Raw genomic sequence first — 16,916 nt, 5'->3', positions numbered from 1 at the left:
TACTTATGTACTGTTTTGATCAGTCACAGCCTAGCCCATAGCTGATGGGGAGTACTTTCAGAATTGTTTTGTGTTCCTGCTTTGCACAAGACCAAAAGATAGGCAAAAAGACCAGTTGAAAAGGAGATGTAACTTTGTATTTGTATATAAGCTACGATCATCTGTAAAGGTAGAGCATTAACTTTCCTGGTCTCTTTGCTACCATGAAATCTTCATAAACATTAATTTATTAAGTGATGTCCTATGGGCCTTCGGATAGTTTATTTTCCCAGTGTAAGCATAATTTTCAAAAAATTAAAAACATGATTCTCACAAAAATAAATAATGATGGGTCAAAAATTTAATAACTCATTAATGAGGAAACTGCTAAGAAGGTAAAGCTGGTTCAAAGTGCATTTTGAGAAATGGTCATTTACAGGTGTTTGGAAAAGACAGTTATAACAAAACAGGTTAGGTAAAAATGTGCTACGGAGCAAGAAAAACTTGGGGGCTACTTCTACTGTACAGAATCTATAAATTAACATGTCCACAGAGTTTGGAACTTTGTGGACATGTTAATAGTAAACAGAGAATCAAACAAAGGCCCATTCCTTAAATAATTATTGATGAGCCTCTTAAAAGCAATGCTTCATTATGATGAAGCATTGACATGCTACAATGACATGCTTTTTTCTCAGACCTTATTTGCCTAAATTCCAAGTTTTGAAAGGTCTTTCTCAACATTTCTTACATTTAGAAAGTAGCTGCTATACCAGTGTATCATATAGCAAATATAATAATCAGGTAGTTAATTTACCATTAGAAAAAGATGAGGTTACATAATTTTAAAGAAGGCAACATTTTTTCAGCTACTAATGCATCAGAATACTACCCATTGAAATATTCAATTTGTCCAGTTACAAACGTCATGGTGCCATAAAAATCTGGTGTTATAAATTTTAAAATCTTGATAAATACTGATATATAACTAAATGGAGATATTACTGTCATTATAAAATAAGTTCAAAGAAATTTACTGTATTTTAAATAATTATTTAGAACTAAACAGAGATAAGAAATGAACTGCTTACTTCCAAAAATCAGTGAGCTTGTCATTAATCTGTACTTTAGGATTTTGGTTGCCATAACAACAGGATACAACTTTCATCATTACCATAAACCCAGCATTTCTAAAAATAGATTATTTCAACATCAGGTTCTGTGATCACTAAAATTGAGCTTTATTTTAGCATCACAGTTAAGAGTGCAATCAAATGTGCCACAGGAGAAAAAGGGTGTTAAGCCTAAAACCCAAGAAGAAAAAGTGATAATATCCTTATGAATAATAGATTAGTTAAATTTTTATTTTTCTTTATCAACATATAAACATAAGAAATTTCACAATGGGTCAAGACAATTTTTTCATCCCAGGTCAGCTTTCTGTCTGTGGGTGAAATCAAAGCATATTTTTTATGAGGCCAAGCTATATATTTCACGTAAGTATCATCTATCATCACATATGCCAAATGTCTATGAGCATCCTTTAAAAGTAATAAAATAACCTCAACACAGAAAGAGCTAATAAAGTACAATACAGTCTAGTGTTGAAGAGAATAGGAGAATCGAAATACTGGATTCAAATCATGGCTCTACTTCTTACCAATTGTTTGATTCAATTACTTAATCTTTCTAATATTCAGGTACACCTATCAAACGTAGATTAGGTCTTTTCACATAATCCCATATTTCTTGGAGGCTTTGTTCATTTCTTTTCACTCTTTTTTCTCTAATCTTGCCTTTTCATTTTATTTCATTGAGTTGGTCTTCAATCTCTGATATTCTTTCTTCTGCTTGGTCGATTTGGCTATTGAAACTTGTGTGCATTTCGCGAAGTTCTTCTGTTGTTTTTCAGCTCCATCAAGTCATTTGTATTCTTCTCTAAGCTGTTTATTCATATTAGCATTTCATCTAACCTTTTTTCAAGGTATTTAGTTTCTTTGCATTGGGTTAGAACATGTTCTTTTAGCTCAGAGAAGTTTCTTATTACCCACATTCTGAAGCCTGTTTCTGTCAATTCATCAGAGTCATTCTCCAACCAGCTTTGTTCCCTTGCTGGTGAGGGGCTCTGATCCCTTGGAGAAGGAGAGCCGTTCTGATTTTTGGTGTTTTCATCCTTTTTGTGCTGGTTTCTTCCCATCTTCGTGGATTTGTCTACCTGTGGTCTTTGTAGTTGGTGACTTTCGGATGGGGTCTCTGAGTGGACAACCTTTTTGTGGATGTTGAAGTTATTTCTTTTTGTTTTTTAGTTTTTCTTCTAACAGTCAGGCCCCTCTGCTGTAGGACTGCTGGAGGTCGACTCCAGGCCCTGCTTGCCTGGGGATCACCTGCGGCAGCTGCAAACAGTAAGGGCTGCTGCCGTTTTCTTCTTCTGTTATCTTCGTCCCAGAAGGGTACCCACTAGATGTCAGCCTGAGCTCTCCTTTATGAGGTGTCTCTTTGGATATATGGGGATTGGGGAGTTGCTTGAGGAGACAGTCTGTCCTTTAGAGGAGTTAAAGTGCTGAGCTGGGAGCTCTGTTCCATTCAGAGCTCCTGGGCAGGTACATTTAAGTCTGCTGCAACGGAGCTCATAATTGCCTTTTTTCCCAGGTGCTCTGTCCTGGGAAGGTGGGGCTTTATTTATAAGTTCCTGACGTGCTGTTGCCTTTTTTCAGAGATGCCCTGCCCAGCAAGGAGGTAGTCTAGTCACAGTCTGTCAGCAGAGGCATTGCTGAGCTGCAGTGGGCTCTGACCAGTTGCTGTGTGAACTTCCTTGTGGTTTTATTTACAGAGGGTACAGTTAGAACTGCCTTGGTAATGGCAGTCTACCTCAGTAATGGTGACTGCCTTGGTAATGGCGGACTGCCTTGGTAATTAGTAGTGGCTGACACCCTTCCCCCCACTGAGCTGGACTGTCCTGGGTCCAGCTGCGCTTGCTGCAAAACTCTCAATACAGAGCGTTTCAGATTGGGTCTTTGTGGGGGTAGGACCCGCTAAGCCAGATCATCTGGCTTGATCTGTTTCAAGCCCCCTCTTTTTCAGTTTAATGGGCAGCTCTGTCTCTCAGGTGTTCCAGGTGCTAGCTGAAATGGCTGCCCAGATTTCTGTGAGTTTTTGTGTGGAGACTGGCGGCACCAGCTGAAATAGCTGTGCTGGAAACTTGTGGTGCTTTTCAGCCTGGGAATCACCTGGTCTGTGGGCAGTAAAAATTCATTTGGAAATGTGATGATCACTCACCCTCTGCACTGTTCTCACTGGGAACTGCACTCCAGAGCTGTTCCTATGTGGTCATCTTGGATCTCCCTGCACCATGCTTTTTTATCCAATTTAACAATTTTGTCTTTTAGTTAGAATGGGTAGTACTTTTACATTTAGTACAGTTACTTATTAGGCTGCAGTTAAGTCTATCTTCCAGCTACTTGTTTCATATTCATCTCATCTATTCTTTTACCTTCCTTTTCCAGCTTCTTTTAATACAAGTACTTTTTAACATTCTATTTTATCTATTGGTATGTTGAATAACTTTTGTTTGTTTGTTTTAATGGTTGTGGGAAGGTTTACAATCTAGCTTCGAACAATAGTATATATTTTTCATGGATAACTTAATATCCTCAGAATATTACAACACTAAACTTCCATTTCCCTCCCACTGCATCTTTTGCACTTTTGTTGTCATGTTTTATTGCTGTGTTAAAAATTCCACAATTAAGAGCAAGATGAGCAAATAGAAGCCTCCAGCAATCATCCCCTAAGCAGGAATACCAAACTGAATAAGAGAGAATAGGAAGGACTTTGTTTTGTGTCATGGATGCCAGCTCAGCCACCACAGAACTGAACCAGATATAATAGGTTCTTAAGGTTCCTGAATCCCAGACAGCTTCTCTGGACCCATCCAGAGACAAGGGAAACTCACTGCTCTGAAGGGAAGGACACAAGCCTCGCTGATTCATTACTTGACTGCAGAGCAGTGAGGGAACACAGGCAGTAGCTAGGCAGTGATTTCTGTGGGCCTTGGGCAAGATCCAATGCTATGCTTGCTTTGGGTCTCATCCAGCACAGTTCCCAGTGGTTGGTGGCAGAAACAGTCATGTATCACCACTCCCCCAACTTCAGGCAGCTCAGTACAGAGAGGGAGACTCTCTTTGCTTGGGGGAAAGTAAGAGAAGAGAACAAGAGTTTACACCTGATAATACAGGAAGCTCTCCTGGATCTCACCCAATCAACCAAGGTAGTAACTCATTGTGTTTGTAATAGCCACAGGGTTTGGATGCCCCCAAATGCAGATATGGCTGCAGTGACCAAAGACTTAATTCACAACACCCAAGTCCCCTTGAATACATGGAAAGCCTTCACAAGAAGGACAGGCACAAGGCCCAGACTGTGAAGATTATAATAAATACCCACCTCTTCAATGCCCAGACACTGATGAACATCCACAAGTGTCAAGACCATTTAAAAAAAACATGACCTTGCCAAACGAATTAAACAAGACACCAGTGACCAACCCCAGAGTGACAGATGTGTGACTTTTCAGACAGAGAATTCAAAATAGCTGTGCTGAGGAAGTGCAATGAAATTCAAGATAACACAAAGAAGAAATTCAGAATCTTATCAGATAATTTTAACAAAGGGCTTAAAATAATCAAATAGAATCAAGCAGAAAGTCTGAAGCTGAAAAACACTAGTGACATGCTAAAGAATGCATCAGAGTCTCTTAGCTGCAGAATTAATCAAACAGAAGAAAGAACTACTGAGCTTGAAGACAGGATATTTGAAAATGCACCGTAAAAGGAAACAAAAGAAAAAGGAATAAAAAAGAATGAAGCACACATATAAGATCTAGAAAATAGCCTCAAAGGAGCAAATCCAAGAGTTGCTGGCCTTAAAGAGGAGGCAGAGAGCGATTAGAGTAGAAAGTTCATTTGAAGGGATAATAGAGACCTTCCCAAACCTAGAGAAAGATATCATCAATATTCAAGCACAAGAAGGTTACAAAACATCAAGTGGATGTAATCCAAATAAGGTGATCTCAAGGGACCTTTACTAATCAAACTCCCAAAGGCGAAAGAAAAAGAAAGGAATGTAAAAGCAGCAAGAAAAAAGAAACAAGTAACCTAGAAAGGAGCTCCAGTACTTCTGTCAGCAGACTTACAGGTCAGGAAGAGTGGCATGTCATATTTAAAGTGCTGAAGGAAAGAAAAACTTTTATCCTAGAATACCATATCCAGTGAAAAGATCTTATAAACACGAAGGACAAATAAAGGCTTTCCCAGACCAAAAAAAAAAAAAAAAGAAAAAAGAAAAAAAAAAGGACTTTATCAACACCAGATGAGTCCTATAAGAAATGCTAAAGAGAGTTCTTTAATCTGAAAGAAAAGGACATTAATGAGCAATAAGATATCATCTAAAGGAACTAAATACACTGAGAATACTAAGTACACGGAAAAACACAGAATATTGTAAACTGTAACTGTGGTGTGTAAACTACTCATATCTTGAGCAGAAAGAGTAAAAAGATGAGCCTATCAAAAATACTACATTTCAAGAGACAGTGTAATAAGATATAAGTAGAAACAACAAAACATTAGAAAGCAGGGCAATGAAGTTGAAGGGTAAAGAGTTTTTACTGGTCTTCTCTTTGCCTGTTAGATTATGCAATCAATGTTAAGTTGTCAGTTTAAAGTAACAGGGTGTAAGATATTATTTGCAAGATTCATGGTAACCTCAAGTCAAAAAACATACAACTGATATACAAAAAATAGCAAGAAATTAAAATATACCACCAGAGAAAATTACCTTCACTAAAAGAAAGACAGGAAAGAAGGAAAGAAGGGAGTGAAAACCACAGAACAACTAGAAAACAAATTTTAAAATGACAGAGTAAGTCCTTAACAGTAGTAATACAATGTAAATGGACTATGGTCTCCAATGAAAAGTCACAGAGTGGCTGAATGGATTAAAAAAACAAGACCCAAAGATCTGTTGCTTACAAAAAAAAATGCTTCAACTATAAAAGCAGACACAGAATGAAAAAAAGAAAGATAGAAAAAGATACTCCATGCCAGTGGGGGGGAAAAATTAGGAGTAGCTATACTTATTTATAATGGATGAAATAGATTTGAAGGGAAACATAAAAAGAGACTAACAAGTTCACTATATAATAATAAAGGAGTAAATTCAGCAAGAGGATATAATAATTGTAAATATATTTGCACCCAACATGGGAGCACCCAACACCGAAGCACCCAGATATACAAAGCAAGCATTATTAGAGATAATGAGAGAGACAGATCCCAAAACAATAACGGCGAGAGGCTTCAACCCTCTACTTTCAGTGGTGGACAGATTTCCCAGACAGAAAATTAACTAAGACATATAAGACTTCATCTGCATTATAGACCAAATGCACCTAATCAATATTTATAGAATATTTCATCCAATCACTGCAGAATAAACATTTTCTCTTCAGCACACAGATCATTCACAAGGAGAGACCATATGATAGGATACAAAAAAACTCCACCAAAATTTTTTAAAAATGAAATTATATTAAGTATCTTCTCTGACCCCCCAAAATATAACTAAAAATCAATAACAAGAAGAATTTTGGAAACTATACAAATACATGAAAATTAAACAATATCTTCCTGAATAACCAGTGGGCCAATGAAGAAATTAAAAAGGAAATTTAAAAATTTACTGAAACAACTGAAAATGGAAACAACATACCAAAACCAATGGGATACAGCACAAGCAGTATTAAAAGGAAAGTTTATAGATAGCTGTAAGTACCTACATAAAAGAGTAGAAAAGCTTCAAATAACCCAATGACACATTTTAAAGAACTAGAAAAGCAAGAGGAAATCAAACCCAAAATTAGTAGAAGAAAGTAAAGATTGGAGCAGAAATGAAATTGAAACAAAAAAAGTATAAAAGAGAGATGAAATAAAAGTTGATTTTTTGAAAAGATAAACAAAATTGACAAACCTTTAGCCAGACTAAGAAAAGAACCAGAAGACCCAAATAAATAAAATCAGAGATGAAAGGACACATTATAGCCAATACCTCAGAAATTCAAAGACTCATACTCATTACAGGCTACTATGTACAACTATAAACTCTGAAGAAATGAGTAAATTTCTAGACACATGCAACCTGCCAAGATTGAACCATGAAGAAATCCAAAACCTAAAGAGACCAGTAACAAGTAATGAGATCAAAGCCATAATAAAAAGTCTCCCAGCAGAAAAAGGCCAGGAACTGATGGCTTCAATTCTGAATTTTACCAAACACTTAAGGAAGAACTAACGCCAATTCCACTCAAACTATTCCAAGAAATAGAAGAGGAGGGAATACTTCCACACTCATTCTATGAGGCCAGTAGTACTCTAATATCAAAACCAAAGACAGATGAAGAAAAAAAAAAAAGTAAAACAAAAATACAGGCCAATATCCCTGATGAACATGATGTAAAAATCCTCAAAATACTAGGAAAGTAATAGAAAAAGAAAATGGTTTTAAAGAATTCTTCCTTTTTGGCCGGGCACGGTGGCTTGTGCCTGTAATCCCAGCACTTTGGGAGGCTGAGGTAGGCATATCACAAGGTCAGGAGTTTGAGATCAGCCTTGCCAACATGGCAAAACCCTGTTTCTACTAAAAATACAAAAATTAGCCAAGCGGGTTGGTGGGGGCCTGTAATCCTAGTTACTTAGGAGGCTGAGGCAGGAGAATTGCTTGAACCCAGGAGGCAGAGGTTGCAGTGAGCCGAGATCATGCCACTGTACTCTAGCCTGGGTGACACAGTAAGACTCCATCTCAAAAAAAAAAAAAAAAAAAGAATTCTTCCTTTTGGTATCCATTTCTTACAGTGCATTATGCTGGGGATAAATCTTCTCCACTTTGTTTATCTCAAAACATTTATTTCACTTTCAGTTTTAAAGATACTTTCGATAGATCAGTTAAAGCTGATATTGTTTGTATACTCAGCTTTTTAAAGGTGATGATATTCTATTGTGTTCTGGTCTGTACTGTTTCTAATGAGAAGTCAGTAGTAATGTCATTATTCCCTGCAAACAATGTCTTTTAAAATTTCTCTTTATCACTGTTTTCAATAATTTGATTATGGTATGCTTTGGTATTTAATTTATTGGGTCTAAGGGTTCCTATTTGCCATCACATTTAGAAAAAAAAAATTCCCTTTTTATTCAAATTTTTCTGCTTCAATTACACTGTGATATCTAATTATACATGTTAGACTGCTTCATATTGTCTGACAGTTCTCTAAGATTCCATCTATTTTCCAGCCTTTTAATTTTTTTCTGTCTGTGTTTCAGTTTCTATTGTCCTCTCTTCAAGTTAACTGATCTTTCCCTCTGGAGTATTCAACCGGCCTATAAGCCAATCCAGTGGATTTTTCATTTTATATACGACATCTCTGAGGTCTAAAATTCTAATTTTGTAAAATCCCCTATTTGTTCTCTCAAGATCATGTTTTCCTTTAAATTATTGAATACATTTTTTATAGCTTTTAAAAATACCTTATCTGTTAATTCTGTAAACTTTATCATTTGTGACTGTTTCTACTGACTGATTTTTTTTCTAGGTTTAGCTCCTATTTTCCTGCTTTTTCACTGAAATAGTATTTTATTGCATGCTTAGCATTATAGATGTTACACTGTTGACTGTCTCTAATTGTCATCTTTAAGTATGTTATGTTTTATTCCAGAAGGCAGTTAATTTAATTACAGATCAAGTTGATCATTTAAAGGCTTGTTTTAAAGCTTAATTAGTATGAATCTAAAGTAGCTGTGATGGTTAATTTTGAGGGTTAACTTGACTGGATAAGGGATACCTAGTTAGTTGATAAAGCATAATTTCTGGGTCTGTCTGTGAGGGTGTTTCCATAGGAGACTGCATGTAAGTTAGGAGATTGGGTGAAGAAGATTCATCATCAACGGGGCAGTCTCCAACCAATCAGCTGAAGGCCTGAATGGAGCGAAAAGGCAGAGGAACAGCCAATTTGCTCTTTTTCTCTCTTGCAGCTAAGGCACTCTTTCTTTCCTTCCCTTGGACATAGGAATTCCAGGTTCTCCAGCCTTTGGACTCCAGGACTTGCACCAGTAGTCTCCTGTAACTGGGTTCTCAGGCTTTGGCCTCAGACTGAGAGTTACACCATCAGCTTCCCTTGTTCTGAGGCTTCTGGACCTGGAATGAGCCACGCTACCAGCTTCCCCGGCTCTCCAGACAGCCTACTGTGTGTGTGTCTCTTTCTCTTGGTTCTGCCTCTCTGAAGGACCCTGACTAATATAGTAGCCTTTCCTGTAGGACTAGATTAACCCTGCTTTTAAGGTTTGGACTTTCTGAGGTCTCTAAAGCATTCAGTTCACAGCTGTCCAGTAGTTCTTTTCCTGGTCTTTTTTTTTTTTTTTTTAATTTCACCCCGAACTTGCTTCATTTTGGTTTATATGGATATTCCTGATAGTACAGGTGAATAAAGGAAGGTAAAGAAAAAAAATCATTCAATTTCTCTAAAAAAAATTGCTCCATTATAGATACATCCTTTGTTTCTAATGGATTATTTCTATAATAGAGAAAAAATCTTGAATGAAAGAGTTATCAAATTTTATTCACTTTCCCATATGCTCACTTTAGGGAGCATCTATATTCTCTGTATTTCTTAAGTTATTATGGAAGTAATTGTGTACAATAAGCAAAGATTTATTGAGAACATTTTATATATGTGCAATTATGGTTTCTATAGTCCAAAGAATTTTTGTACTGCTAGAAGGTGAATATTGGAGATTTTACATTGAAAATATAGCTTCGAATTCATTCCAAAGGGAAGAATTCTTTAAAACCATTTTCTTTTCCAATTCTTTACCCTATTTTCAATACCACCTTGTTTCCTAGCTACTTAAATGTATTCAGTAGCTTATTCCAAGGCTGAGGCACTCAATCAAAATCTCCTTGAAAGTCAATCAAACTAAGACAAGACAAGAAAAAGGGAGACATGAATTACAGGTGTCCCAGAGGTATTGCAACTATGAAGATAAACAAAGTTCAGGAGAGAATATGAAAAAACAAAAACAGAGAGGATACATGCAATTTAAAAACCTGCTTGAGGGCAGAAGTGGTGGCTCATGCCTGTAATCCCAGCACTTTTGTAGACCAAGGCAGGTTGATCATTTGAGGTCAGGAGTTCAAGACCAGCCTGGCCAAGATGGTGAGACCCCCGTCTCTACTAAAACTACAAAAATTATCCAGGCGTGGTGGCGCAAGCCTGTAGTCCCAGGTACTTGGGAAGCTGAGTCGGGAGTATCACTAGAACCAGGAGATGGAGGCTGCAGTGAGCCAAGATGGCACCACTGCACTCCATCCTGGGTGACAGAGCCAAACTCCATCTCAAAAAAGTAAAACAATAAAAATATGCTTTAAAGTTAAATATTTTTTTTTAGATGAAGTCTCTGTCACCCAGGCTAGAGTGCAGTGGTGCGATCTCGACTCACTGCCACCTCTGCCTGCTGGTTCAAGTGATTCTCCTGCCTCATCCTCCTGAGTAGCTGGGGCTACAGGTGTATGCCACCATGCCTCACTAATTTTTGTATTTTTAGTAAAAATGGGGTTTTACCATATTGGTCAGGCTGGTCTCGAACTCCTGACCTCATGATCTGCTTACCTCTGCCTCCCAAAGTGCTGGAATTACAGGCATGAGCCACTGCACTGGGCCTGATGTTAAATCTTAAATGTGTAAAATGCCCTATGTTTTCAAAGCAATCCTGATTTTGAAAATAAGTAGCTAAATTTATACCATAATTTCTGTTCTTCTACACAAATATTGAAAATTATGTAACAGATCTCATTTAATTTTAGAATATTTTGCAAATAACATTTTAAAATATTTCTGAATGAAATAGAGGTAGTTAAATAGTTACTAAGCAATTTCAAATTCTTGTTTGTACTATTAATACTTATATAGATAATATGTATATCTCAATTTTAAATGTCATTATAATTAGTAAGGATTTATAACAGGATCTTAAGCACATACCACAAAATTATAAAAAAAAAAACTAAATTAAAAATTCACATTAAAAAAAAGTACCAAAATTTGTTCATTTGTCTGATAATAAAAACAAAGTTTACATTGTTACTGTTAGGCAATTGGATAATAAAAGTAAATGGGAAACTAAAATACTCTCTTCAATAATAGAAGACAAGCATTTAATTTCAAAAATAATTTAAGCTTTAGAAAACCTGAGAAGTTTTACAAAGATCTCAAATAGACCCACATACACTACTCAACCCCACTGGTTCAACAGTTTTTTAAAACTGTTAGCAAGACTAAGAAAGAAAAATAAAATTTTAGAAGAGTCTAAGAATGTATAATTTTGGAATTTTGTGGAATGTTGCCAAATTGCGCTTTGAAAAGATTGTACTAACTTACACTCTCACTAAAAAAGTGTGAAAATGCCCATATTCTCAGACCTGTTCCATTGGTATGTAACAAATGTTTTACTGCCAGCAGATCTCACTGTTGCTTCAGTTTGCATTATTTTGATAATTACTATTTCCTCATATATTCACTTGCCATTTGCATTACTTCTGTGAATTGTCCAAACATTCGGTGCTGTTTTTCTACGATTTCTATTAATTTATAGGATCTTACTACACATTAAGGATAACATATTAAGAATAATGGATCTGGAACATATTTTGCAAATATTTTTACATATTACTGTCTATATTTTAACTTAGTTTATATTACCTTTTTCTGTAAAAACCTTAAAATGTTACAGAGCCAAATCTGTTTCCTTTATAGCAGCAGTTCCCAATGTTTTTGGCAGCAGGGACTGGTTTCATGGAAGACAATTTTTCTGTGGACCAGGGTGGGGGGATGGTTTTGGGAGGAAACTGTTCCTTCTCATAAGGAACGCACAGCCTAGATCATTCCAGGCACAATTCACAGTAGGTTTCATGCTCCTAACAGGCCACAGACTGGGGTTCCTGGCCTGGAGGTTGGGGACCCCTGCTTCACAGCATCTGGGCTACATGTCATCCTTTAAAGTATATTAAAATTTCTCTTCAATCATTGTATTATGAAGAGAATAACAATATATTTCACAGTTGTAGTGACACTGCTAACAACATTCAAATATTAAGTACTGAGATATGGTTAAGTTAAAAAGAATTACAGTATTCAGTTAAAAATTTAACAATTTAAGAAGCACACACAACCTGAGTCACAGCATAACAGTTTCTTTGGTAATCTCTTAAGTCTTTAAAATTCTAGTTATGTAAACAGTATGATATCTTTTAGGTTAATACAATATAAAACTCACAAAAAACATTGTTCACGTACTCGTCACTCACCTAAAATGGGACCTTCCTAATTCTGTGTCTGAGAAATAAAAAATGGTCCATTGATTTCCAGCCAATTCTAACTGATATCAAATTCTGCATGGTGAGTTAAAAAGCTGCTTCCTTGCTCTATTTTTTGCTGTAGTTCTATGCTCCAGAACAGAAAGTAAGTCTGTATCACCTCTGCGCCATTACATCCTTTTAGCTATGTGAAATATTCTCTTCAACAGTTCTTTCCTTCTGTACATTTTCATATAAATATTTGTTCACATGTTTAACTGACCTATTAGGCTATAAGCTCCATGAAAACAGTCCAAATGTCTTTTAAACCTTAGCTTCTAGTGCCTGTTACGTAGAAAACACATACTACACTGCTGTTTGAATAGAAAGAAAAAGAAATGTGTAGATAATGTTGCCTAATTTCTTACCTACAGACAATTTTGCCAATATTTTTCTTAAAATCAAGAAAGTCAGATTATATAATCTCAATCTCTGTTTCTTCTAATTATTATATTCTAATATTTACCTGTATGATTCTGTGCTCTGAATACTTTCCTGATAAATGATTATCAAGTAATTCTATATCTACAGAAAACCACCTTAGGTTCAAAATAGTCTATAAAACAGTTCATCTGCATTGCACAATGAATACATTATTCTGACATGTTTGTTAACATAAGGGAATTTGGTATTACGGCTATATAGCTTCAATTATATTCAAAGTAATTTAAAGAATCATTTACTAATTAGAGATTTGGGAGTGACATATAGACATGGAATAAACAGGTATGTTCAGATCACATCCTGAGGCAGAAGAAAGATTGAGGACTATAGATTTCAATGGTAAATTGTCTATTCTTAAAAATAAATTTTTTCCAAAACATGTACTTGATATTTAAAAATATGTGAATCTTTACCAACTACTTGGGACCAAAAATACTTACTTCACTGTGGCACTTAGAAGAAAGTTCAGCTGTGGCATTAATAGGTTGTCCGGGGCTGACAGGTAACGATCAAACTGAACCTAAATGAAACAGAGAAATACAAAATATAAAGTACATATATTTGCTAACAAACATCTCAAATATAAACATCTCTTTTAAGAATTAAATATATGAGGCTGGGCGCGGTGGCTCACGCCTGTAATCGTAGCACTTTGGGAGGCCAAAGCAGGTGGATCACGAGGCCAACAGATCGAGACCATCCTGGCCAACACGGTGAAACCCTGTCTCTACTAAAAATACAAAACAATTAGCCAGGCATGGTGGCGTGTGCCTGTGGTTCTATCTACTCGGGAGGCTGAGGTGGAAGAATCGCTTGAACCCAGGAGGCAGACGCTGCAGTGAGCCGAGATTGCGCCACTGCACTCCAGCCTGGTGACAGAGTAAGACTCCGTCTCAAAAGAAAAAGAATTAAATATATGAGAGAAATCCCACACTCCAAATAGCTAGATTGTTGTGTTCAAATTGTGTATTATTTCCTAAACATTTTAACTACCACTCCCTAAAACTATCAAATTTGTAATTAGTCAATATTAGCAATATTTACTTTTAACGTCCTGAATCCAAGCCATTCATTTTAGTCTTCCTCACTGAGCTTTTAAGTAATAATATTAACAAAAAGGTTTCAGGTCTACTTTGTTTCTTGATTTTACTATATTACTTGTTCATTAATCCATTCATCGCTCACCTAATACCTACCACTGAAACGGTACTATATTAAGTAATGGAAGTACAGTCCTTAGCTTCATAAAGCTTATGGAAGAGAGGTATTAAACTGATAATCATATAAGTAAATATATAATTACAAACTTTGTTAAATGCTATTAAGGAACAAAACAAGGTATTATAAAGCATAAATCAAGAACCTAGTCTGTGGATTTGGCAAAAGCATCTCTCAGGAAAGGACATTTGAAGTGAAACCTTAAAGATGAATATAAATTAAGTAGGTGGATGGATGGGTGGGGAGGTTAGGGAGAGGAGACAGCATGAAGGCTTGAGGTGGGTGGATAGGAAAACATCTAGAAAAGTAGAGACCATGTAGGACTGGTATGCTTATTTAAGGATTTTAATTATTTTAAAAGCATTAGTAAACCGTTGAAGTTAAGTAAGGGAGAAATCTGCTTTAGGTTTTATGAGGCTAAATCTGTCCATAGGAAGAAGAATAGAATGGAAGACTGCAGTAACAGATGCAAGGACACCAATTAGGTAGGTACTGCAGCATTTTTAGACTATGGGGGCAATCAAGGTGAAAGAAGTAAAATATTTGAGGACCATCAGGACTTGGTTATTAACAGAATGAAGGGGTTGACTCCCAGATTTTTGGATCTGTAGAAATTAATTCGCCATATTATCATGACACATAATGGTACTCTTTGTCCATTTATTTGTGTACAGCTGTATTCCTTACTAGACCATATCTGTTTTCATCCCAATTCTTAGTATGATGCCTTAAAAAAACAGCAGAAACTTGGCTAATAACTATTTGAATGATAAACGGACATAAGGTCTTACAATTTTCTGAGTTAAGAGTGCCTGGAAGAGGACTTAGGTTGGGGTAGAATGGGCAGGGTCAGTTTTGGACATGCTGAACTGAAGCGCCTTAGAAACCCCTAAATGCAGACAACAAATGGTTGTATATAATAACATATTAAATACAAAATTCAAGTAAGATTTATTTCTTTAGAGACATCATATATTCACCTTAACTGTTTTGAAAATTAACACCAGAAACATTAAGAATTTTTAATGGCACTTAAAAATATTTTATGAGTTGTGTTATAGAGTAGATATGTGTCAAGAGAGGAGAAACCAAGGAAGGAAACACACATTTGATATTAACTACTGTTACAGACTTAAGTGTGAACACAGATCTTCATTTTTTGGGGCATAAATACCTTGAAGTGGGATTTTACCAGATAGTATGGTGAGTGTATATATAACTTCCTAAAAAACATCTCTCTTAATCTAAAATTCATTTTCATCTATTTTTAAACTTTTTAACATTGAATTTTCTCTGCATTTCTAATTTTTGCTATTATATATATATTTTAATATATAGAAGTTATAACTGTTAATCCTACAGTGCCTTTTATCATGACATAATGTTTCTTGTTTGTCACATTCAGTCTTTTTAAATTCTACTTTAATAACTATATAGATAGCTCTACCTTCTTCTTTGTATTTTTAGGTATCTTATGGGCCTATCCTTTTATTTTCAGTGAACCTGAGTTCTGGAAGATAATATATAGGAAAGCCCTGGCATCAGAAAACCATCCTAGAGAACTATCTAGGAAGTCAAGCCATGATGGTAGTGAGTAGATGCGAGTATTTACTTAGGATCAGTAGGTTAGTACGGTAGTTAAGCCCATAAGCTCTGGAGGCCAGCTTCCTGGATTCAGTGGAGTTGTCATGAGGATTAAAGACTCCATACATGAAAAGCACTTGCTATGCTCAGTAAACGTTAATGGCTGCTGTTCCTTGTTATTATTACTATTACTATTACTAGTAGTACTATCATAAAGCTTCCAGAACGGATCATTCCTGTGAGGGACAGAGCTACATGACTTAAATATCATATAACCAATGGTTATGCCTATAAGAAAAGATATATTTAAGACACAGAAACACACTACAAAAAGTAGCAATCATGCAAAAAGACCTTCTTTGCAAGGTCTTCCCTTGAAAAGAAGGTAATAAAGTGGAAATTCAGTGCAACTCACATTAACGAGTAACAAACTGTTTTAAGTGTAGAATCTAATTTCGATTTTGATATCAAGAAAAAGTCAAGAACTTTAAACCAAGGATTATAGTAGTAACAAGTTTATAATGATATACGGCCTAATTTCTTATATCTGTCATTCCTGTTTCTCCATTATATGAGGAATAAAACTCTACAAATAAAGAGTAAACAGTAATCCTAAACAGTAACGATGAGACTATCTGGGCCTAATGGAACACTACTATGAATTTAAGACTTGGCCGGAACTCTCAATTAAAGGAATACAGGCTCAGTCATAATTATTGGACCCAACGTTAAAAAGCATATCAAGAAATAAAAAGTATCATCCAGAACAAAATTATCACACAGCAAAAAATGGAGAATATTGATCCATAAGAAAATCTAGAGTAAAATGTTTTATTATATACTTACCATTGCAGCCTTCAGTGTCACAGAATCTAGGTTTGGCATATTAGCTAAAGAGCCCTATTTTTTAAAAAAAGCAGAATCAAGATGTAAAAAAGGAGACATACATTTTATTTCATTTCATTTCATTCAGTGAATATAGTCCATCATGCACTGCCCAGATTTGGAAAATCATTTAGCTTATTTGCAAATAACTCTAATGTAATTTCTTCGACTTCAGTAAGATCAGGGACTACGATTTGTTGGAGAGAGCGAGAGGCGCTCAAGTTTATTAACAATGGAAATATCATGATACTTCAAGTTTACTCATACCCAAGAAAAAGAAGGCAATGAAGCACTGGAAGATGCCAGTGACGCATGGAGGCTTGAACAATTTCACTTTGATAATTTTAGAA

General features: G+C 35.8%; 1 protein-coding gene across 2 annotated transcripts in view; it reads right to left on the bottom strand.

Annotated features, from left to right (window-relative positions):
- The window catches only part of COG6 (component of oligomeric golgi complex 6), a 98,953-nt gene that overhangs the window by 6,304 nt on the left and 75,733 nt on the right, over nt 1–16,916 (bottom strand). For both annotated transcript variants that reach the window (XM_035302529.3, XM_002806886.6), the window contains exons 17-18: nt 16,528–16,581; nt 13,320–13,399 (exon numbers count right to left, since the gene is read on the bottom strand). In XM_035302529.3, the coding sequence (XP_035158420.1) occupies nt 13,320–13,399; nt 16,528–16,581 (134 nt within the window). The remainder of the gene's footprint in view (nt 1–13,319; nt 13,400–16,527; nt 16,582–16,916) is intronic.

Source organism: Callithrix jacchus, chromosome 5, assembly GCF_049354715.1.
Source record: "Callithrix jacchus isolate 240 chromosome 5, calJac240_pri, whole genome shotgun sequence".
In the NCBI taxonomy this organism is placed as follows: domain Eukaryota; kingdom Metazoa; phylum Chordata; class Mammalia; order Primates; family Cebidae; genus Callithrix; species Callithrix jacchus.
This window is presented reverse-complemented; position numbering and strand designations above follow the sequence as displayed.